The 23,226-nt window shown below is 39.7% G+C and overlaps 2 protein-coding genes across 5 annotated transcripts in view; one reads left to right on the top strand and one right to left on the bottom strand.

Annotated features, from left to right (window-relative positions):
- The window catches only part of CNN3 (calponin 3), a 27,575-nt gene extending 5,956 nt beyond the window's left edge, over positions 1-21,619 (top strand). The window contains exons 2-7 of the mRNA XM_035121919.3: positions 12,134-12,255; positions 13,677-13,743; positions 15,801-15,938; positions 16,655-16,771; positions 18,994-19,140; positions 20,494-21,619. Coding sequence (XP_034977810.1) covers positions 12,134-12,255; positions 13,677-13,743; positions 15,801-15,938; positions 16,655-16,771; positions 18,994-19,140; positions 20,494-20,841 — 939 coding nt within the window. The 3' untranslated portion in view covers positions 20,842-21,619. The remainder of the gene's footprint in view (positions 1-12,133; positions 12,256-13,676; positions 13,744-15,800; positions 15,939-16,654; positions 16,772-18,993; positions 19,141-20,493) is intronic.
- The window catches only part of SLC44A3 (solute carrier family 44 member 3), a 102,182-nt gene continuing 100,050 nt past the window's right edge, over positions 21,095-23,226 (bottom strand). For all 4 annotated transcript variants that reach the window (XM_088673152.1, XM_088673151.1, XM_035121916.3 and 1 more), the window contains one exon: positions 21,095-23,226. In XM_088673152.1, coding sequence (XP_088529278.1) covers positions 23,215-23,226 — 12 coding nt within the window. In that variant the 3' untranslated portion in view covers positions 21,095-23,214.

Genomic DNA, 23,226 nt, shown 5'->3' with positions numbered 1-23,226 from the left:
CTTTTGATGTGGCCCAAAGAATAATGACCCATCACTAATCAGGAACCTTCTTGGACAATAAACATCTGGGTTGCAGTCTCTTAAATTCTCTGTGTTATTTATACAATGCTGTTATTGGTTAATTGAGATACCATAGTCCTGATATTTTATTTGGTTTTTTCCACTCTGCCTAGTCTTCTAAGATCTGTTCGGTCATCTGCATTTATCATAATAGTTTCCTCTATTTCTGATCTTCAAGCTCTGTGTCAGGTCATCTGTAGCTAAAATTACATCACCCATACATAAGAAGTAGCCATCCACAGGCTCAGCTAAGACCCAAAGTTTGCAGAAATACAAAATATCTGATAAACCAAACAATAAAATGATAAAAAGAATTAAAGAAGTTAAAAATAAAAGAAATTGAAACAAACATCAATAGACCATTGTCGGCGATGTACTCTTCATTGCCTGCTTAGGCCTGGCGGAATAGAAAAATTTTCAGCTGATGTTTAAAACTATTCAGAGAAGGTGCCTGCTGATGATAGGGATGACAGGTAAAAGCAGTTAAACATTTGCTAACTGTCTGCCAAAGTTCCTATCTCTGTTTTATTCAATTACTTTCTATCCCAAGAGAGTGCAAAATTCCAGCTGGACACACATGCTTAAGTACCCTGGAAGTCAACGATGAGTAATAGAGAATCAGCTCAAATGGTTATGTAGATACTTTCAGAGATCTGTCTGCTGATAACTAAAGTTTTCTGCTTCATTTGTTATAAATGGGACCAAATGCCAAATGTCAAAAGCAGTTCACAACAGAAAGTGTTCTTATGAAAACAAACAAAAATGCAAATACATTACTCATACAACACATAAATATGTAATTATCCATCATTTTCCTTATAAAAGATTGCAGAACAATTTCACAATTAATAGTGAATAAAAATCCCTCAAAAAACCACGTAATTCCTTACTAACATGAAGTGAGTAAAGATACCAGACATCAAAATGCACAAAAAAATGAGATGAAAGGCCATTTCTTAGATAAAATGCTGCTTACAAAGTCATAGTTTTGCTTATCAACAAGAACTGAAATAAACATTGCTATTAGTGATAGAAATAGTAGTTATGTGGTGTTGTTACAATGATTAAGAAATAAAGGATATCCTACCTTTTTCCTAGCAGCCTATTTTGTCTCTTTTATGACACAAACATATTAACGAAACATTCCTATCTTTGTCTCATGCCTGTGCATCATGCTCTGTCCAACAGGCTCTCCTGTTTTTTTATTTGTAAAATGTTTATCCTGCCCTTCATTATGGACCACAACATAATTAAACCAACAGCAGCAGTTTTTGTTGTTGTTTAGTCGTTTAGTTGTGTCCGACTCTTCATGACCCCATGGACCAGAACACGCCAGGAACTGTTGTCTTCCACTGCCTCCCGCAGCTTGGTCAAACTCATGTTCATAGCTTTGAGAACAAAAAGTATACCTCACCCTAGCTATAGGCAGATACAGTGAAAGGCATAGTGAAAATGAAATGTTTTCAACTAGCACCAAAAGCTACAGTAGTTTATGCTAGTGTCAGTCTAACCTCAGGAGGAAGATTGTTCCACTACCAAGAGGGCTTTATTATATGCTTCAGAAGCTTGGTCCTTGTTTGATGATGGTATGGACAGGACAGGACAGTGGGAGGTGCTCCTTCAGATAGCTGGCTCCTAAGCTACTGTATTTAGGGCTTTGTAAATCAAAACTATCACCTTTAATTGCACTCGGTAGCAAACAGGCCCCAGTGAAGTTCTTCAAGGATTGGTGTTACATAGTATCTCACAGGTACACTGTGACTAGCCAACACCCTCATTGCTGTATTATTTCCTAGCTGTGGTGTACAATGCACCTGCAAGGGCAATCCCATGTAGAGTACATTAGTCAAGCTATCCCCGCCCGCTTCCCTGTGACTGTACCTGCTCCTTCAAGGAGAGTCCAACCCCATCCAGAAGACACTGTTCATTCCCAGACCCAGGAAACACTAATTTATAGCACTGCCATTTAGGGTAATCCAACCCATTACAGTACTGCCTCCAAACACAGATTAAGCACTTGCACAGCTCCAACTGATTCCAGTGGAAAGGAGAAATAGAGCTGGGTGTGATCAGAGTACTAGTGACACCTTGCACCAAATCCCCCAATGACCACTTCTAAAGGTCAAATATATGCATTAAATGATGAATTAATAATGAGGTCCCTTTGAGGGTCAGTGGTATCACCAAGTCTTAAGGCAACTTGTAAAAGTTTTCCTTCTCTCATTATTCAGACAGGGGGAATTAAGAGGTCAATCAGAGGAATGTTAAATTGGAGAAGTATCAGCCCCAGTTTTTATTTAACTTGTTCAGGGTTTCAGAATGTGTAGGAGATTTCTGATTAAGTGTAATGAACATCACCAGTTGTCTTTGCTATAAAATATCATTACTTTTCAAAAGAAAAAGGCTGTATTGCTGAAAATGTGGAATAGCTCTATAATAGACACTGAGATTTCTCTTTAGTGGGTGGTTTCAAGAATGTAGCCAAAATTACACTGCACATTAAAAACATCAGTAAATTGCAAGTATGGAGTTACTGCTGGGATTTTTCATGTTTGCTACAAAATTTTATTGTTTATGTGTTACTTCACCAGAATATTACTGAAACATTTGTTGTCATTAAAGAGAATATACAAAGCTTGCTCAAGTGGAACTTTGATTGTGCTACTATCAATTTGTGGTACTTGGTTTTGTCCATCATTGTTTTTGAACTGCTCTTTGTCTATGTGCAATACATATATGTCACAGCAGCAAAAAACAGAAACAATTGACAATAACATCAAAGCACAGTACAATGTTACTTCTGAATAAATTTATGGAAAGAGCAGGAACACAACATTGCATGAATATTTTCCCCTCTTGGGTATCAGCCTCATGACTTCTGTTAAACAATTTATGTGTTCTGTTGTTTGATGTATGCGAGGGTAATTGCACATAGATATAGAGGTCTATATAGATATTGCAGGATACTTGCTACCTTTCTCACAAGACTTTCATTTTTCCTGGAGCAAAACTTGGCACAGAGACAAAGACTTGACCAGGATATGGTGCAGATTCTCCCTGCTCTTCATGATGTGCTCTGGGATATATTACTAATTCAGATGGTATAGATATTTGGGTTTAGTGTACAGGCATTTAAACAGGGACTATAAAGTATGGGAAAGAAAAACATGGAGTATAGTCACTTCTTAGCATTTATTATTTATATAAGGGCAGACCAACTTCTTAGGAATAAGCAGCTAGAATGTAGAATACAGCAATTAATGAGTAATGAGATCTGAAACAAATCAGGTAATTTATGATACCTGTTAATACACTAATTACCTACTGCCAGACACTTAATTGCAACTGTGTGCACAACACAGTAGTTAATCTGACCCGTTTCTCCATTTTTTTGGCTTTTGGCCTAGCAGAAACAGGGTTTAATTACAGCACTATGTTCCAACAAATTTCTGAGAAGGTCCCTGTTTACCTTACTGGGGAATAGTTTTAAGTAATGTAGTATGGTGGCTAAGAAATTGAAAGGTAAATGACAAAATCAGTAATTTACACTTATTTACCTGAAAAATTTAACAGATTGGAGTGGCATAGCAGCTAGTGTTGGATTAGGACCTGGGAGACCAGGGTTCAAATCCCCACATGGCTATGGAGCTCACTGGATGACTTTTTGCCTGTCACTGCCTCTCAGCCTAACCTACGGTATCTCAGAGTTGTTGTGGAGATTAAATGAAGAGGGGGAGAACCATGTTCACCACCTTGAGCTGAAGTAAAGGATGGGTTATCAACTGGTGATGTCAAGGGCCAAAAAGATATCGCAAAATAGCTTTTGAGTTTCAAAGAACACTTTATGTTTAAAAAGGAAGTTGAGCAAGGGCTATGTATTAATGGTACTGTGGAGCAGGAATGTCCAATACGTCAGCTGCGATCTACTGGTGGCATTTCCCCTCCCCCCCAAAAAGCTAAACAGCTTAGAGCTGAACCCCCCCCCCAAAAAATGGGGGTAGATCACTGCCAGATTCTAATTTTGAAAGTAGATCGCAATCTCTCGGGAGTTGGCCTGCTGTAGAGCAGTGTTTTTCAACCACTGTTCCGCGGCACACTAGTGTGCCGCGAGATGTTGCCTGGTGTGCTGTGGGAAAAAATGAAAAATTACTTTATATATAGTCAATATAGGCACAGAGTTAAATTTTTTAACATTTTCTAATGGTGGTGTGCCTCGTGATTTTTTTAATGAAACAAGTGTGCCTTTGCCCAAAAAAGGTTGAAAAACACTGCTGTACAGCATCTGATTTACAGGCAGAATATCCCAGGTTCAATCCGCAGCATCTCTAGGTAGAGCTAGGAACATCCTCTGAAAGAAACCCTAAACAGCCACTGACAGTAGATGTAGAAAATATTGAGTGGTGTTCAACTACTGTGTCTCAAGAGCAGAAAAGGTCTTCTCTCTACCGCTGCCTGTGTGTACCCTGCACCACCACCACCAATCTGCCCCAGAAGTTAGGGGAATCCTTTGAACATGGGGGGGGGGTACATTTTGTTACACAAGCAGAAATCCTTGTACAGTGGTACCTTGGTTCCTGAACAGCTTGGCTCCCGAACGCTGCAAACCCAGAAGTGAGTGTTCCAATTTGTGAATGTTTTTTGGAAGAGGAACGTCCAACGCTGCTTCTGCAGCTTCCGATTGAGTGCAGGAAGCTCCTGCAGCCAATCTGAAGCCGTACCTTGGTTTTCAAAAAGTTTCGGGAGTTGAGTGGACTCCCGGAATGGATTAAGTTCGAGAACCAAGGTTCCACTGTACTGCCAGAATGTTCACGTAGTACATATTTGGATACAGCCCAATGTCTGACTTGGTATAAGGAAGCTTCCTATATTCCTGTGTTGCTGGCACAGTGCATGGTATATGTCCTACTTGCTACATGTTAATTTTCAAATAGTACTTTACCGTTACTTCCTTTAAGACATTTACTGGTATATACAGTGGTACCTCAGTTTATGAACTTAATCCATTCCGGAAGTCTGTTCTTAAACTGAAACCGTTCTTAAACCGAGGCACGCTTTCCCTAATGAGGCCTTCTGCTGCCGCTGCCCTTCCACTGTTCGCATTCCGTTCTTAGACCGAGGTAAAGTTTGCAAACCTACTTCCAGTTTTGCGGAGTGCGTAAACAGGGCTGTTCTTAAACTGAGGTACCACTGTACTGCTTAATTGTGTTTCTAACTGATGCTCTTTGCAGACTAGTTAGGTTAGTTTATGCTCAGTGTGCAAGATCTTAACATTGCACCACAATGTATTTCTACAAAAAGAAATGATCCCTCTCCGTCTTTGAAAATATAGGATTCAGTAGCTTTTTAAAGAGTCTGTGGCACTAATCAGAATTAATGTGGCTCCTATAAGGCTAAGAGCAGAAAAGGGAAAGCATTATGATCAATTCATTGCCAAAGCAGAGATTAATTTTACATTATGTACTAGGTAATGAATTACTAGAAGCCTGAGTAATAATGCCTGCCTATTTTATTTATTTAGCTGAAAATTTCTGTTTGTCCTTCTATTTGGTTGGTCCCATGGCTGTTAACTAGCATAAAACAATTAAAAACAATCAAATCAAATAATAATAGTCTGGTGCAGAAGCACCTCACCTGTGAGTGTGAAGCCTTTAATCTACTGTAACTTCCTGGCAGGGGGGTTGCTTGCTGCTTATGAATGGGGAAAGAGGGATGAGGAGGTCAGTGTGGTGCAGGAGCACCAGATTGGCTCCACCAGTAAGCTTGCACCATGCCAATCTAATTGTTGGCTTACAAACTGCGGCTTATTTTAACTGGTTTGGCATTTTGTCTGAACCAAACACCCTTTCCTAACCAAGGTCTGGGATGTACTGCTGGCTGAAAAACTTATGAAGTCAAAACAGAGTGGATCAGGGAGTAAGATACAAACATTCATGTGTAAATACATGGTATTCCCTTATCTATGTTTCTAGACCAGTGTTTCTCAACCTTTTTTGGGCCACGGCACACTTGTTCCGTGAAAAAAATCACGAAGCACACCACCATTAAAAAAGTTAAAAAATTTAACTCTGTGCCGCCCTATATTATAATTATGACTGTAAGAAACACTTGCCAAATATTGCTTTCCGGTGGGTCAGTGTTGTGTATTGGCGGCCGCCAGGCTCGTTAGCACTGAGCTTTGGGAAAGAGGAGGAGAAATATTGCTTTCCGGCGGGTCAGCATTGTGTATTGGCGGCCGCCAGGCACGTGACAATGTAAATCGCCCTTCTCGTCGCGGCACGTCGCGGCACACCAGCCAGCGTCTCGCGGCACACTAGTGTGCCGCGGAACAGCGGTTGAGAAACGCTGTTCTAGACAACATGGACTTGTGAAACCTTCAGAGACAAAAAAAATAAATCATTTTGGTATTTGTATTTCCAAAACATTTGTGGTCTTAACCTTATTCCTAATGAACACTGGACATTGTAATAACTGCTAGTGTACATCCTCTTCCTGAGTCAGTTTGAGTTTCCTCTGGATATGCAGCAGGATACAGTTAATTTTTTTTGTTTTATTGTCTTAGTATAGTGATTCTGTACAATACCTCATAGCTGTTCCTGAATCTATGCAGTCTGTACCCATATTTCTTGAAAACTTGATAAAAAGTGAATGGTTAATAAAACACCCCTTAAAATAAAATTAAATATTAATATATAAAAATGTAATTATAATTACAGTTATTACCCTTATCACATACCTATTTTCCTATTAACTAATTTAAGAGCTGGCAGGAGTTTAGAAAAACAAAAGGCTTGTCTTTATATGTATAAAATTAATAGGTGGTGACTTTAATTACATTTCAGCTGTAGTTCTATGCCCCTTGTGCCATAGGATATATTTTATCCCCCTCCCTGACACTGCAAACTTATGAGACCCTGGCCCAACTGACATAGGAGGTCCAACTTTAGTTAGGCCAAAAAATGAGAATATTTGGTGCATGCTGGGGAGGTCTGGGAAATTGCTTTGATCTAAATTGCTCAAATTGAGCTTTAAAAAAAAATCCCAATGGGAAACATTGTTCCAAATGGGAGGAAAATAATGTTTAAAAGGGGGGGGGGACTGCAAAATGCATGGAAACATACCAGAGCATTTCTCCCTTGCTAGCGAGAAACCCACAGGACCTTGGCTAAATAGTAGTTCATCTGACTTCAGTTCCCCACCACTTTAGGATTGCAGCGTCGGGCACTTTTAATTTATTCTTTATTCTTGTTAATTAAATCTCACTTTCCCACATATTATTAGTTCCTGTGCCCAGTGCTTTTTTCTGGGGGGGGGGGTACGCAGGGGTACACATACCCTTAAACATTTTGTGAATCTAAGTTTGGCCTCATTGAGGGGCAGTATTTCAATATGAGTAGGAAAATGAGAGTACGCCTAAACATTTTTTTAGAAGAAGAAAAAAGCACTGCCTAGGCAACTTGCAGACCTGTTTTGAGCCTCCATTTCCAGTCTTGCAACTTCTAAGCTTCTATACCTGAACACCTGCTCATTATTAAGAGTGAATGATTGTAAGTGCAAAGTATATCCTTTGCATATAATCACCATTTGGAATCTCTTATTTTTATAAAGCCCCAGTGGTAGTGCCGGGGAAATGCTGCATTCTGTTGCCAGTCACCAGAGGTAACAGAACTATAAAGAACAATATTTAAAAAAAATGAATTTTGGGAGTTACAGACCTTGTAAGCCTAATTTCTCTCCCATATGAGTTGTTTTATATAGTATATAGAAAAAGCAGCCTTGCTGAGTAAAAATGAGAGTAGCTTTAGAGGAAAGTTCTGCCTTAAAAACCTTTAAGAATTCTTTGAGAATGTTTTGACTTACGGAAAGTGCCATATAAAATATTTATTATTATGAAAACACTTTAGCTGCTTTGTTATGGAGAAGCACAAATGCCGTCATCAGTGGTGGCCACCTCTTATGATCTGGATAATGTAGTGCAGCTGGACTTTTCCAGCACCATGATTTTAGACACACTGAGAAGGCAGCAAGGCCAAAGCATGAATACATAAACTCTTCTCAGGCTGCAGAAAGATTTCAGAAAGGTGTTTCTGGGTGCCTTTGAAGATCCATGAAATAATAGAGGCAAAACCCTGCCTCCAATTTGGGAAAGAGTGCCAAGTAAATCTTTGGACCTCCTACAAAGAAGGTATAGTGGCATCCTCTTCCTGGGAAGTAGAACAGAGTCATCCAACTCTGCTTTCTCTGGAAGCCCAGTCCTATAAACAGGGCTGTATGTAGCCTGAGCTAAAAATAAATTCTGCCTCTATGCAGTCCAATTTCTATGTGAAGAATAGGTAGACTGTACAGATTGAACAAATATTGTATTACTTATATACATAACTTATTTTTCTGTTTTTACTTTTTACTTATTTTTTCTGGCTTTGGTGGTAATGGAGAGATTATAAACTGCAGGTGATTGAATTCTTGCTCCCAGTTACTGCGAAGCCAATGGATTCTTGAGATTCCAGTAGAATTGCCTATATTCTTTAGTCCTATTCAGACTGTCCCAGTGTACAGTGAATACATGGAAGAGGAGTGAGTGGGACCATTCCTTCTGGCCTTACCTGTAGTGTTGCTCACCCTACTGGCCCAGCCCCTGAATTTACCCCATAAAGGGGAAAATATCCTCCAGTGATGCAGTGGGTCTGTATGTCTGGCTGTTAACCAGAAGGTTGGCGGTTCGAGTCCACCCAGGAATGGCTGTGGGCAGAATTTTTGCATGGCAGGGGGTTGAATTAGATGACCCCTGGGGTCCCTTCTAGCACTACAATCTATGATTCTAAGATCTGAAAAGCAACATCTGGGCACGTAAAGCTGTATGTGATTTGGTGATCCATGTTTTGGGAAACCCTAACTGTGCAGGAGTAGAAACTGCTTTTAGCTCCTACATATTTCTAGCTTTATGTACATACTGTAGTTGTTCCTTTTAAGACCTTTGGTTCAAAGTACAAAGGTCATAGACTGATGTATGTAGAATGTGGTAATGACAGGCCAAGGAAAGTGATTCTCAAGCCCTACTTCTTTAGGTCTTCATGTGTGAAGAAAGTCTGAAACAGGCTTGTCAATCACATCTGTTCAGCAATGAGGTTTAGAAACCATAACTTTGAGAGTAGAAGAATTATGCATTCTTTCAGAATCATACAAATAGCCTTATGTCATGTGAACAACACACTTTATAGCACAGAAGCAGTTACTACACAAGTACTGGACATGATAGAATATTAAAATCTGATGAAATTATTATTAGAGCTACAAATGACTTATTTGCCTTTACAGATGAGTACTGCAGGTCTGCCCAAAAACTACCTAGTTCAGTGATATTGTGAAGGAAATGACGGGGGGGGGGGGAAATACAAATACAGCATTGTCTGCATGTGTGTAGTAAACATTTTTTGGAGTTCTTGGTAATGTGTCATGTGGCTAGTCCAGGGCTATTGGAGCATAGTGAGGAAAGAAGCATTTCAAAGTACTGAGTATTTTACTCCTTGTCTCGCTATGGAAATATCATGTTTCAAATGTTCAGGAAGGTTGAGAAATGAAGATTGAAAAATGATGACTTGGCAGAAACAAAAAATTGATGACATTCCTTGGTAATAAAAGGTCTGGAGAGAAACATTACTCACCCTTTGTGCTCTCTAGTTCAACAGCTGAATGCCTTTCTCTGAAAGCCTCTTAACATGCTCTTTTAACTATCTCTAAATTATTAAAAAGGGTTTCAACTCAAACATAGAAGCAACAAGCTGTATATTATACACACATGTTGTATTATTTATTGATTGGGCAGATGAGGCTCATCAACCTGGGAAGGTAGCCCATCTAGGAAGGAAAACTCTGATCCTTAACCTCCACTACTTTGTGAGATATCTTTGGAAGAAGAAAAGGCTAAGAAGTAAACCCTATACAAATCCAGAGTGGAGTCCCTAAGATGGTTGGATGGCATCTTGTATGCCTCCTTTCAGCAACTCCTGCACCCAGGCTGGTGCCAAACATACTGCTCTGTTTTCCTTTGGACCACATTAGCAAGGCCAAGGGTTGGGCTGGGGTCTTGTCATCTGAGCAGCCCAGGACCTCCATACACACAGCCCAGGCTTGCACCCCAGGGAAGGTCACTTTGGTGCTGCTAGCACGGCTGTTTGGCTTCACTCCTGGAGGCCTACTCCATTGTCTCTTGAGACAAATGGATGTTAACAACAACAACAACATTGATTTAAACCATTAGAATTAAAATTTTAATTTAAAAACAGTATGTGTTCCTTCTGATTCCATGCTGTGTCAATTGTGAATATTACTGCATTTGATGATGGGCATTACTGTGTCTGGGATTCAATTATAGATAGTACAGTGGTGTCCCCCATATCTGTGCATGTGTAGAGGGCAGGTTGTGGAAAGTTCCTTATAGGTGCCAAAGATATTGAGTTCTATATGTGCAGGTTGTTCTCAGCAGAAGCAGTGCATCTATGCTTCCATGTAGAAGAACCGCCACATCCATAGCTCTGTTGGTTTGCTCCACCTCAGGCACAAACCCTCCATTAAAAAAATAAATAAATCATTAATTAAAATATTTATTGGCCCTCTTTCTTAGCAAAGCTCCTCCAATATTGTTTTTCATGTCCATTGACCTTAGTGAGGGGAAATTACTATACCTGTCTCAGTGCTGTTGTAGCTTCAGACCTATGTAGGAGGCATGTCAAGGGAAGGAAGCTTAGCATCCTGTGAATCCATAGCTGCTCCCAGAATGCCCCATTTTGACCCTCTGCACCAGTGGAACATTGCCGGTGGGGCATCCAAACCCAGAAAAGTTTTTCCTGGCGCTCCAAGGAGTTTCCAATAGTGTAAGTGCCATCCTTCCAGTAGAATGGTGCCTCAGTGGCCATTGGAAGGCTGTAGGGATTGTATTGTAACTTTGTTGCTTTATTAAGGTGATATTGAAACAAGAGCCACATTTGTTTTTATTGATGTCTCAAACTGAATACAAAAAGTAAACATGTTTCTTAGATGCTGTATCCATCATTTCACATATTTTGCTGTGTTTTATAGCAACACCATACAAGCAGATAGTACACTGTGTATTACTGTGAAATACTGGCTCGGTGCACGGCCTACAGATTCTGAGAGAGTTGGCTGGAGAACATACATATCTTACTCCTTGTTAAGCAGGAATATAAGTAAAAGAGTAAAATATTGTCTCTACTAATCCAATTTAGAATAATCAGTGTGAAGACTAGAGGGGGCAATTTTCTTTTACTATTCATCAACAACTCTGCTTATTAACTGCCCAAAAGTATGTTAAAGAGTAACAAATCTGCGGTTTGAGTTTGGTATGTTAGGTTTTTCTTTAATTTGAGGTGTATCTACATATACAACTGGAAGTGGAAAGAACAGGGTTTTTTTACTCTTATGCTGCAATCCTGTGCACACATAATTGGGAGCAAGCCCTGCTGAACTTAATGCATTTTATTTCCAAATAAACATACATTGGATTGCATTGCTAACTGCTTTCTCTGACTCAGATTTGCTCCAGATTTTCTTTCTTTCCCTCTTTGTACTTTTCCAAATGATAAGTGAATGGGAATGGGGTAATATAATGCAAAGGTGATTTTAAAATTTGGTATTGAGGTGTATTTTTTTTTTTTTACTGTTTACTGTTGCTATAGTGCTGAACTGGGAATTTATATGTTACGGATCAGCTGTGATGCAAGTGGTCTCTACTAAGTGAACAGAGTGACATACAGTACAAGGAGGGTCATGTAGAATTGCAGTGAATACTTGCATCAGCAGAGTATGCTTATGAATAGAAATCTCTTGTCTAATGATAATTCTAAATAAAAAGCCCTTTGGCTTATTTGAACAGCTTAAAATTATCATGAGGGTTTAGAATGATAAATACTGTAATACTTTATGCAAATTAGTGACGCTGATTTCTGGGATAGCATTGGATCCATTTTCAGATGCTTTTATAAAATATCCTTGTCTAATCAAATATGAATTTTGCATTATTAAAATCTGAGAAAGTGTTGATCATTATTTTGTATTGCAGATTGCTTTGAAATATGATCCGCAGATAGAGGAAGATCTCCGCAACTGGATTGAAGAAGTTACTGGCATGAGCATTGGAGCCAACTTTCAATTGGGTTTAAAGGATGGCATCATACTGTGCGAGTAAGCCACATCAAGTTTTATTTCAGACAGAGCTCTTTAGTTTCTAGGCCAGTAGCCAACTTTTTCAGAGATAAGATCCACATTTAATTCTAGGACACAGTGTGATTTCCCCCCATTATTATTTTGCCAGATATGCCCAAAGATGTACCTAGGGTCCCTTGCACCCTTTGTAGAGAACTGTATCAACACCTTCCCCCCATAACTTTACTGCAGTAGCCATCAGCTGAGCCCTTCAGCTCAACTGGCAAGCAGGGAGGGAGGCAGGCAGGATCTACTTGGGTCCCCTGGGAAGAGGGGGCTTTGAGGGCTGCACACAAAAAGTTAAAATAAGTTAAAAGCACCTGTCAGTAGTGAGCATGAAGAAGACAGAAGTGGCAACACCAGTCATCCTGTCATCTCCCATCTCAGTTTATTCTGAGGCAACTGTAATCCAAACAATTTGCTTGTCATGCCTCTCGCCCCACACAAGTAACTCTTTCCTCAAGTCGGAGCATTTGGGGGGGGGATTTTGCACCCCTGGCAGGGTTCCGTTTCGCCATTCCACAAACTTGGAGCATTTTATGGAAACCAAAGTTGTTGAGCCTATCTAATCATGTTTCTAAGGGCCTGTTCACATGTTAAGAAAGAAATCTGTCCTTGATACATGGAGCGAGAAACAAAATTATTTGTCTTCCCTTACCTCATTGTGTTCTGCTGCTTCAAGCAATTTTCCAGCAGCCTAGCTCAAACTCCAGAAGTGAGCCAAGGGAAAAGCTGCTTAAAGCAACAGATTGCAATGAGATAGGGCAGAAAGGGTGAATGGGTTTGCTCACTCACACTCTCCCCCCCCATGAATCACTCATTTCGATTTATGAGTGCATTTAAAATTTATAGGTATTTAAAATGTAACAATGCCATCACACAGGATGGCATGTTTTTCCTGACATTCTCATTTTCTTCCTCCCACCCCTCCACCAAGGAGAACATTCAGATATGTGGCTCAAGTCCCTTCTAAAATGGCTTTACCAGCATGCCTATTATGCAAACTGCCTTCCAAATAAGATGTATGTGCAAGTAAAATATACAGTCGTACCTTGGATCCCAAATACCCTGGAACTCGGATGTTTTGGCTCCCAAACGTCGCAAACCCAGAAGTGAATGTTCCGGTTTATGAATGTTCTTTTGGAAGCCCAGCATCTCACAAGGCTTTCGTGGCTTCTGATTGGCTGCAGGAGCTTCCTGCAGCCAATCAGAAGCCATGATTTTGTTTTTGAATGTTTTGGAAGTCGAACAGACTTCTGGAATGGATTCCGTTCAACTTCCAAGGTACAACTATATATTGGTTTTTATCTATGCATTAGTAATACTGTAATATGGAGATTAAAATTGGTGGTGGCTATGCGAAAAGAAAGGCAGTTTATTTTCTTCATTGGTTTTTACAGGCTTATCAACAAACTTCACCCGGGATCAGTAAAGAAAATCAATCAATCCAAACTAAACTGGCATCAGGTAAACAAACTAATTTAAATACTGTATTCAAATAATATACTGTCTCTCTCCAAAGAGGAGAGAAAATGCATGAATGAAAGCTTTATGACAGTTATTGTCACAGTGAGGCCTTCAACACCTTCGCCTTTACAGATTTATTTTTGAGGAAACAGCAATTGTTCACCTTGAAGCATTAATGATTAAAAAGTATAAAGCTTCTCTTTTTTCTATTAGAATACCATTGAAAGTACCAAACCTGGTAATTTATATTATGGGAGTAGATTATTAAGAAACTTGGCAATTATTGTAGAAACTAGAGAAGTGATGGATTTGATTACAACTTCAGTAAAGGGACCCCTGACCATTAGGTCCATCGTGACCAACTCTGGGGTTGCGGCGCTCATCTCGCTCTATAGGCCAAGGGAGCCGGTGTACAGCTTCCAGGTCATGTGGCCAGCATGACAAAGCTGCTTCTGGTGAACCAGAGCGGCACACGGAAACGCCATTTACCTTTCCGCCAGAGCAGTACCTATTTATCTACTTGCACTTTGAGGTGCTTTCGAATTGCTAGGTTGGCAGGAGCTGGGACCGAAAAACAGGAGCTCACCCTATCGCAGGGATTCGAACTGCTGACCTTCTGAGCTTCTAAGTAGATAATTAGGCACAACTTCATTAGGCTTGGTGAAATCTTTTTCTCTTTGCAAATGCCCCTCTATTCTGCCCCCACCCCCTTGTTACAGCTGTATACACTTTTAAATTATTAATTGTCCAAGGAATCTGGTCCATTGTACTTGCTTTCCAAATAAATGACCCATAGAACTACAGGAACAAACTACACAACCCATATTGCACAAATCAGGAGAGAATAAGTGGGCAATACAAAATGAAGTTGAAAATAGATACTGAGACAGAGAAGGTCATAGTAGAACACTTGCCTTCTTGAGAAACTTTGTCTCTCGCTGAAAACTGGATTTAAACAACTGCTGGCATACAGTAGGAAAACTAGAATAAAACTAGACTTGCCAGTTCGGCAGATCTAAACAAAGTAAAACAAAATTAAGGAGTTAAGAGTGTTTGCTAAACATCAGATCTTTATTGGCCTAGATTCTTTGCTGATTTCATTTATAGCTCAAAGGCAGGAAGCTGCTTCAACTGCTTAAACCAGGTATCCCCAAACTTCGGCCCTCCAGATGTTTTGGACTACAATTCCCATCTTCCCCAACTACTGGTCTTTGTTAGCTAGGGATCATGGGAGTTGTATGCCAAAACATCTGGAGGGCCGCAGTTTGGGGATGCCTGGCTTAAACTAATCTTGAACCTGAGTTCATCTCTGCATTGTGTGAATAATGGCACATGGTACCTGGGCACCTTAGGAACCACCTCCTTCCATGTTTCTCTCTGCACACTCCCAATCGTCATCTGGGCTCTGCTCCAAATCCTTCAGCCTCAGGAAGCAGGGCTGGTGTCTGTCACCTAGGGACAGGGTATTTTATGTTGTGGTACCTACTATATTGAATGCATTGCTGAATGATGTATGTAAGGCCCTATCACTATACTGCTTCTGATAGTTGTTGAAGCTCTGACTCTTTAAATAAGCTTTTGGTTAATTCTGTAATTTATGCTGGCCGAGTTCCATTTTACTTTTGTGCTGCTGAAATTTGTTAAAACAGACTGGGTATTATTAATGTTTGAATGTGTATTGGCATTTTAAAAGAGATTGTTTTATTCAGTTGTTATTACTGTTTAAGCCATCTTGAGTCTCCTTTGAGAAACGGGGGAAAGAATTAAAACAAAAACCAAAAACATGCAAGCATGTGTAAGAAAATCATGACAGCCACTTTAAAAAGAGAAGTAGGAATGAAAGGGGGAATTTTAGAGTGGAGAACAGGTCAGGTAAAGGTTTAAGCAACCCCAGTGCCCGCCCCCACTCCAAATTGCTTGAAACCAATTACAAAGTGGCTTTCTTTATTTTAAAAAAATCTTCCAAGTTTATTACATACTTTCCCATAGTATTTAGTTCTGCCTTATGCAATGATATCATCAAGCACTAAGACCTTCATGCATTTATTTAATTTCAGCTGGAGAACATTGGGAATTTTATAAAGGCCATACAACAATATGGCATGAAACCACATGATATATTTGAAGCAAATGATCTCTTTGAAAACGGAAATATGACCCAGGTTCAGACATCACTGGCGGCACTAGCAGGTCTGGTATGTACATGACGACATATGCAGTCCAATGCATTACATTGATTTATGAGTTCCATGCATTTTTCATAGCTTAACTGTAACAATTTTATAGCACGGTACCTTTCGGTAAAGCATAGAAAGTGTTTTAGGATTCTTACATCATCTAAAAGGATCCATAATTCAACTATGGGTGTATGTAATAGGTATGCCATGAAATTCCATGGAATGAGGCTTTACTTGTCTAGCAGCTATATTGTACAGTATTACTCTTGGTAATACCAAATATGAAGCTTGGCCTGCAGAAGTTGTGGGATGTTATCCATGCCTTCACCTTTGTTGCCAAGTAGCTCTTGAAACTGTACAATCAATGATCAATTAATTCATGGGTAGAGAAACTAAGGCCCCGGGGCAGATCTGGCCCAATCGCCTTCTAAATCCGGCCCGCGGACGGTCTGTGAATCAGCGTGTTTTTGCATGAGTAGAATGTGTCCTTTTATTTAAAATGCATCTCTAGGTTTTTTGTGGGGCATAGGAATTCGTTCATTCCCACCCCCCACAAGATCTGAGGGACCTGAGGGACTGGCCCCCTGCTGAAAAAGTTTTCTGACCCCTGCATTAATTGGTGTAAGATTGAACGCAGAATTGTTAAATAAAGGGCAACCAAAAAGCAAGTTATATGAATGGTATTCCTGTATAAAATATATATTAGAAATGCTGCTATTTTATTCTCCTCCTAGGCAAAAACCAAAGGCTTTCATACTACAATCGATATTGGTGTCAAATATGCAGAAAAGCAAGCAAGAAGTTTTGATGCAGGAAAACTGAAGGCTGGACAAAGTGTGATTGGTTTGCAGGTAAGCAGAAAAGTCGAAAGTTCACTAAGGCTGCAATCCTGTACACACATACCTGGGAACAAGCCCCACTGAACTCAATGGGGCTGCCTTCTGAATCCATGGGATTGTGCTGTAAATCAGTATACACAGGAAAACCTTTTAAGGTGTAATGGACAATTATTTATGCTTAGTAAACAGCAGGAGTGGCTTTGAGCCACAGCAATAGCCTGCTGGAAGAGGCACTTGCTGCTGCTTACTTGGAGGGGCAAAGCCCTGGAAGAGCCAGTCTGGCATTTCCTCTGGTGCATCTGCATAGCTCCAACCTTGCCATCACTTTGTTCCTCCAGGTAAGCAGCAACAACACATCTGCTAGGAAGCTGTTACTGCCCCCCCCCCGCCCCAGACAAGCCACTCCTGCTAAACAGAATTGCAAGGTTTATCTTGTCTGGGTGGAATGTTTCCCCAATACACCTGGACTACATTTAGATCACACTTTCTAAGGAACAACAAAGGGCCATTTATCTAGACAAAGATGGAATAAGAGAGTATTTCTGGAATGGTTCACATCCACAACAGCTGGCACAAGTAGCTACTGAATTTCATGAGCTATATACATGAGGAAGAATAAGGTAGGTCACAGTAGAATTGATCTATTTGAGTCCATCATAGATCTGGCTTGCATGTTAACATGAAAAGCATGATTAACACTGCCTCTAGTTAAAGCTCATACCTATGACAAACTTAGTTGATCTCTAAGGTGCTACTGGAAGGATTTTTTAATTTTGTTTTAACACTGCCTCTGTTATTCCTGTGCTACTCAGTAATGTGTGTCTCTTCTGTTCATGTATTTAGATGGATTGACACTGTAATTACATAGCTGGAGTTACACATGTTACTGGTGTGGTGTAGGAACAACCATAGAGGCAATTTCTACCATACCATTCAATGTAATTTGTAGAGTACAATACAGCCGTGAAGATTTCAGGTTTGCTCTCTAACTAATCTTTGAATATCCCTCTTTGCAGTCTCACATCATCTTAGTACTTTTCGTATTAGATATTTCTTTTTTAGTTGAAATCTTAAGAACATAAGATGAGGGTAACAAAGTTTTATATAATGCAACATTCTGCTTCCCATAGGGACCAAACGGATACACCTCCAAGGAGCCCAAACCAGGGCATAAAGGCACCCATTCTGCCCATTCTGTTGTTCCTTTGAAGTTAATATAGTTGAGTTGACTCTATGCCGGCTTTGACACATAGATTAACACTACTCTAACAAGCCCTTTGTTTTCCTTTCTGTAGTTTAGATCCAGGGATAATTGTATACATCTGATTCTTTCTTTTCTACCAGATTTCTGATCTGTCTACTGTATCTATGTATCTTGGATTCTAATTTAGCACCAGCCATTCCATTCCATCTCAACTTGGAAACTTCTAGAATTAGCATATATTTTAAATGGTGTTCCTTTCCAAATATTTTTGGTTTGCTTATTTACCTCTACAGTCCTTTGTTCTTTTAAACTGTTCCTCAGTACACTCATTGCAAAATTCTTCCCTTTTCCTACCTTAAATCCCTGGAGCATTTACACACCTCTCCTTAATCTCATTCTAGATGCTTCCCACCTCCTACAAGTCTGTTTAAAAGCTATGCTGCAACCATTTCAATATTAAGCACCAGCAGTCTGGTTCCACTGCAGTTCAAAATTCTCCAATGCCTGGGAAACTTAAACCTTTCCTTCCATCAACATCCTCCTATTGATACATGCCAGCTCTGAAAGAGGCCGCATTTCTGAAAAAATATTGCCAGAGATCTTGGATTACAACATGCCTAACAAACATTTCCCAAGGTTGTTGGTGTCAATGTGTACCATGACTGCTCTCCCATACTATTTAGACAATATGTGTATTCAACCTTCAGACAAGGTAGGGAATCACTAATTAACTTCACTTAAGATCCTCTCTTAAAGGATCATTTCCTATGCCTGTCCTAAGAACTTCATTCTGCAGAAGAGCTGTAAGCTCTAGGATGTATTTGAAGGTCTCCTCTCTGTTTCCCTCACCTTCTATGGTCAGCTATCTGAAGGAAACAGACATATTCCCTGGGAAGCAGGAACTCCCTGCACTGAGCACACAACCACAACTTATATATGTTACATCCTTCAATACACTGGCCTAGTGTAGTACATTTACTTATGGTAGTTCTCAATCACTTTCTTCAAGTGATCCTCATTCTCTTTATAGATGGGAACCAATAAATGTGCCAGCCAGGCAGGCATGACTGCCTATGGGACTAGGAGACATCTCTATGATCCAAAGATGCAAACTGATAAACCATTTGACCAGACAACAATAAGCCTGCAGATGGGTACTAACAAAGGGGCTAGTCAGGTAAGCAAAAGTTACTTTCATATTAAGGATATTTCTGTTTCTGCAGTCCTAAACTTTATTTTTCATTGTTTGGTATTTTATTTATTTTAAAATATTTCTAGACCAGCATTTTGTACTAGCTGCAGCTTCCACACCAATCTCAAGGACAAAATTAAGAAGAGGACCAATGGTTGGGTTTTTGTTTTTGTGTGCATTAGAATAATATAATCTGTAGCTTTTGGGGGGGATAACCTTTTTTGATCCATGGGCCAGATTCTTACCAGGATCTTCCTAAAGGGCCAAATATGATTGGTGGGTAGAACTTTGAAAGTTGAGACTTCAGAGCACCTATGGCAGCAAGGTGCTGCTAAAAGGAAGCTTTTCTTCATTGTGGCAGCTGGTCCAATGTAATCCTCTTTGAAGCCTGGCAGGTTCAGGTACATGAGTTTCTTCTAGGGAACTCTCTCACACCTAGATCAAACTGTATGGGCACCACATATCAGCTGATGTACAAACCCTGTTTAGCACTGGGTTCCAGTGCATGAGAATTCCCTGCATCCAGCTCTCTTATACAGAGGTAAATCCTGGTTGGTCAAGATGTGCATCAGCTAATGCGTGGGAGCACAGTCTGCTTTACACATAGCACAGAAGCTGTGCAAGCAGGCTTTGCAGTTGCTGACGAACTCAGTTCAATGAGTACTTCCTAACTACAAACTTGTTCCTTCAAGGGGAGTGCAACCCTATTCAAAAAAGGCAATATGACCCAGTTCCTGAACTTGAGACCAGCTAACCCACAATAGATATCAACATATACTGGTGACATTGTGCTGCAGATTCCTAATGACTGTTCCTAACAGCTTCATATAAATCAGGCATCCCCAAACATCGGCCCTCCAGATGTTTTGGACTACAATTCCCACCATCCCTGACCACTGGTCCTCTTAGCTAGGGATCATGGGAGTTGTAGGCCAAAACATCTGGAGGGCCACAGTATGGGGATGCCTGATATAGATGTTAAATAGCTTTGGGGTAAGATATAGCCTGCAGCTCAGAATAATCAAAGAGGCTGTGAAATTCCTTACCCTGTTTATAATCACTTAGAATGCTCTTCATCCTTGCAATACACATACAAAATTGTGAAGATCCTCAGCATGCACCCATAGCTTCTTCCTCAAAGTATAATGTTCTTTATTCTGATTTCTGTGATGGGATGAGAAGTCTGTTGCTTGCTGAATCTCACTTAGGAGACTTCCATGCTGAGTAGCTTAGTATCTGGAAAATGTTATGCACATGTGCATTCCTGCCATCACTCATTATTATTTTAAATGTCCCAATGCAATGCTGTTCAAACTGCTTTAAAACTTTTGTTTTTAGGCAGGGATGCTTGCACCAGGTACAAGACGAGACATTTATGACCAGAAGCTCACATTACAACCCATGGACAACACCACTATTTCACTACAAATGGGCACCAACAAAGTGGCTTCCCAGAAAGGGATGAGCGTTTATGGGCTTGGACGGCAAGTATATGACCCAAAGTATTGTGCTGCACCAACAGAACCTGTCATTCATAATGGGAGTCAAGGAACAGGAACTAATGGGTCAGAAATCAGCGATAGCGATTATCAGGCAGAATATCCAGATGACTATCACGGCGAATACCAAGATGAATATCAGAGAGATTACCACGGTCAGTACAGTGACCAGGGCATTGATTATTAGATTTGCCTCAAACGCTCAGTATTAGTTTATTATTTTATTCAGTAAAGAACGAAACTAGCCTTGTGGAATTGTTACCCGTCTTCTTTACACATTATGCTTCATGTACCTAAGGAAATAATTGCCTTACATAACATTCCTTTTTTCTTTCTCTGCCCTTTCCTTCTCTAGTTGCCTTTAGTGCTGTAACAGTTGCAGTCTACAGCATAACCAATAACTGCATATGAAGTAAAAAGGAATACTGTGAAAGGGGGAGTTCTCTTATACAGCCAAGTCTTTTTAATAATAAAAACTATGCATTTTTTACAACCTTGTTCTGAAATGAACATTTTACATACTATATCAGCCCTTTCTTTTTTAAAAAAAGTTTTTATTTACAGTTCCATTATGTGGAAAACTGTAAGACTTAATTGTGGACCATGCCACAAAAATTGTGGGTTGTGGCTTATTACCTACAAGATTTCTGTCTGTTCAAAAGTACTTGCTTGCTAACCTCTAAACTCACAGTAGACATAATAAATGTGCATTTGTGATTGTGTGTGTTCCATTCCAATATCTAAATTGACCAAGCTTATAAAAAAGAGCTGTTTTGCTTAAAAAGGGAGCTTGTATAAATTCTGAGCCCACAGAAGTCTCCATGTTTTGATGGTGCATTGACTTTTATTTCCTGTGCCATAATGTATCCATGTAGAATTGCCTTTTCTTTGAATTGTATTTATTGCCACATTTCTCATCATAAACCGATCTTGTATTTTTTATAAATAAATGTTGTTTTCTTGGAGGCATGTGATAACTTGTTATTAAATACAAAATTCAAATTACAGAAAACATTTACAACTGTCCCTTTGTTTAACTTATCCAAAACATATTCTCCAAAACATATCCTTTCCTTTTCAACAAAACAATTCGCTGGAGATAATGCACTCATGTTGATTCTACTTTGGCAGTGAACTCTTTTTTACAAGTAAACGTTTAGAATCCAGAGAGATTAAAGGCAAAATTTACTTGCAGCCAGCAGTATGCTGTTGAGACTTTAAAGAGGTGGTTTTGCTCAGAAAGGGGGAAAAGGCCTGTTATGCAGATGTACTTTGGGAGATAAGGGCTTGTCTGAGTTGTGTGCCACATAAATTAAAATGCAAACCAGTAGAGCAGGCATGTCAAACCTGCGGCCCTCCAAATGTTTTGGACTACAATTCCCATCTTCCCCAACCACTGGTCCTGCTAGCTAGGGATCATGGGAGTTGTAGGCCAAAACATCTGGAGGGCCGCAGGTTTGACATGCCTGCAGTAGAGGGTCAGGCCGCATCTTGCCCTCTGCACACAAAAAAACGACTACTCTTTTAGGAAATAGACTATTAGTAGTTGGGGATCATCATTTGATGTAATGGAACATAATTTTATCATAAAATACTCTTCTATGTAAAAAGGAACTGTTTGGAGGTAGTACAGTATAGAAATAGTACAGTTACTTACCACAGAGAGCGCCTATAGATGCGTCTAATTTAATGAGGCTTCGTCCCATGAAGGATGCCAAAATAAAAGGAATGCATACAGCACATATTCCCAAACTCTTGGTCTTTGTTGTTAAAGACTTGCCTTCTTGAGTGATCACTGATTCTCCTTTGCAGGATACAATTGTTCTTCAGGACATCTATGGCTTTGTTAATTTAGGACATGCACAATGTTTTCCATAAAGGACTGCAATGGAAGGAACCTAATCATATGAACAACATTACCAAAAATTCCTAGATAACATGATTCCACAACGTACTCCTTATCATAGGGGACCCTCTAACTAGCACTGTTGCTTAATCTATTACATGATTATTCACAGTTTAGATGTTATCCAGGCTGCATTGTATACAGGTGACTCTCAACTTAGTTGTGCCTACATTCCAGGATAGGGTGCAAAGCCAAAATCACATGTAATAAAAACACATTGTGTTCAATGGCAGGTGGGATTGCCAAAGTCTTTTCCTCAGACACCCACCCCATTTTATTTTTTTCTACAATTTTTTTGCCAAGTGCATAGCTGAATGCACACAAGTTAAATGCACATAAATTGTAAGTTACTTGTATATAAAATTTGCTGAGTCAATTTCATTGTGCTTTCTTAAGGGGCTTTATACCAAAAAGACAGTTCTATCATGTCGAAGTGCAACAAAACTTACAGCAGATTTGATAATTAGTATAAAACATCTTAATACTATTTCAATAAAACCATACATAATGATTTTTCACAGAGTGAGTTAATCATCTCTTCCAGTGCAAGAGGTACAAACTGATTTAGGAGATAATTTATCTCAAAATATTGGTAACCTTCACTTTTATTTTATCTGGCTTTTGCTGTTTTTGCTGTGTACTTTTAGAGCCATCTCAAGTTCTGGC

This window comes from Zootoca vivipara, chromosome 7 (genome assembly GCF_965207765.1).
Source record: "Zootoca vivipara chromosome 7, rZooViv2.hap1.1, whole genome shotgun sequence".
In the NCBI taxonomy this organism is placed as follows: Eukaryota; Metazoa; Chordata; class Lepidosauria; order Squamata; family Lacertidae; genus Zootoca; species Zootoca vivipara.
The sequence above is the reverse complement of the archived record's forward strand: the minus strand, read 5'-3'. Positions and strand labels throughout refer to the sequence as shown.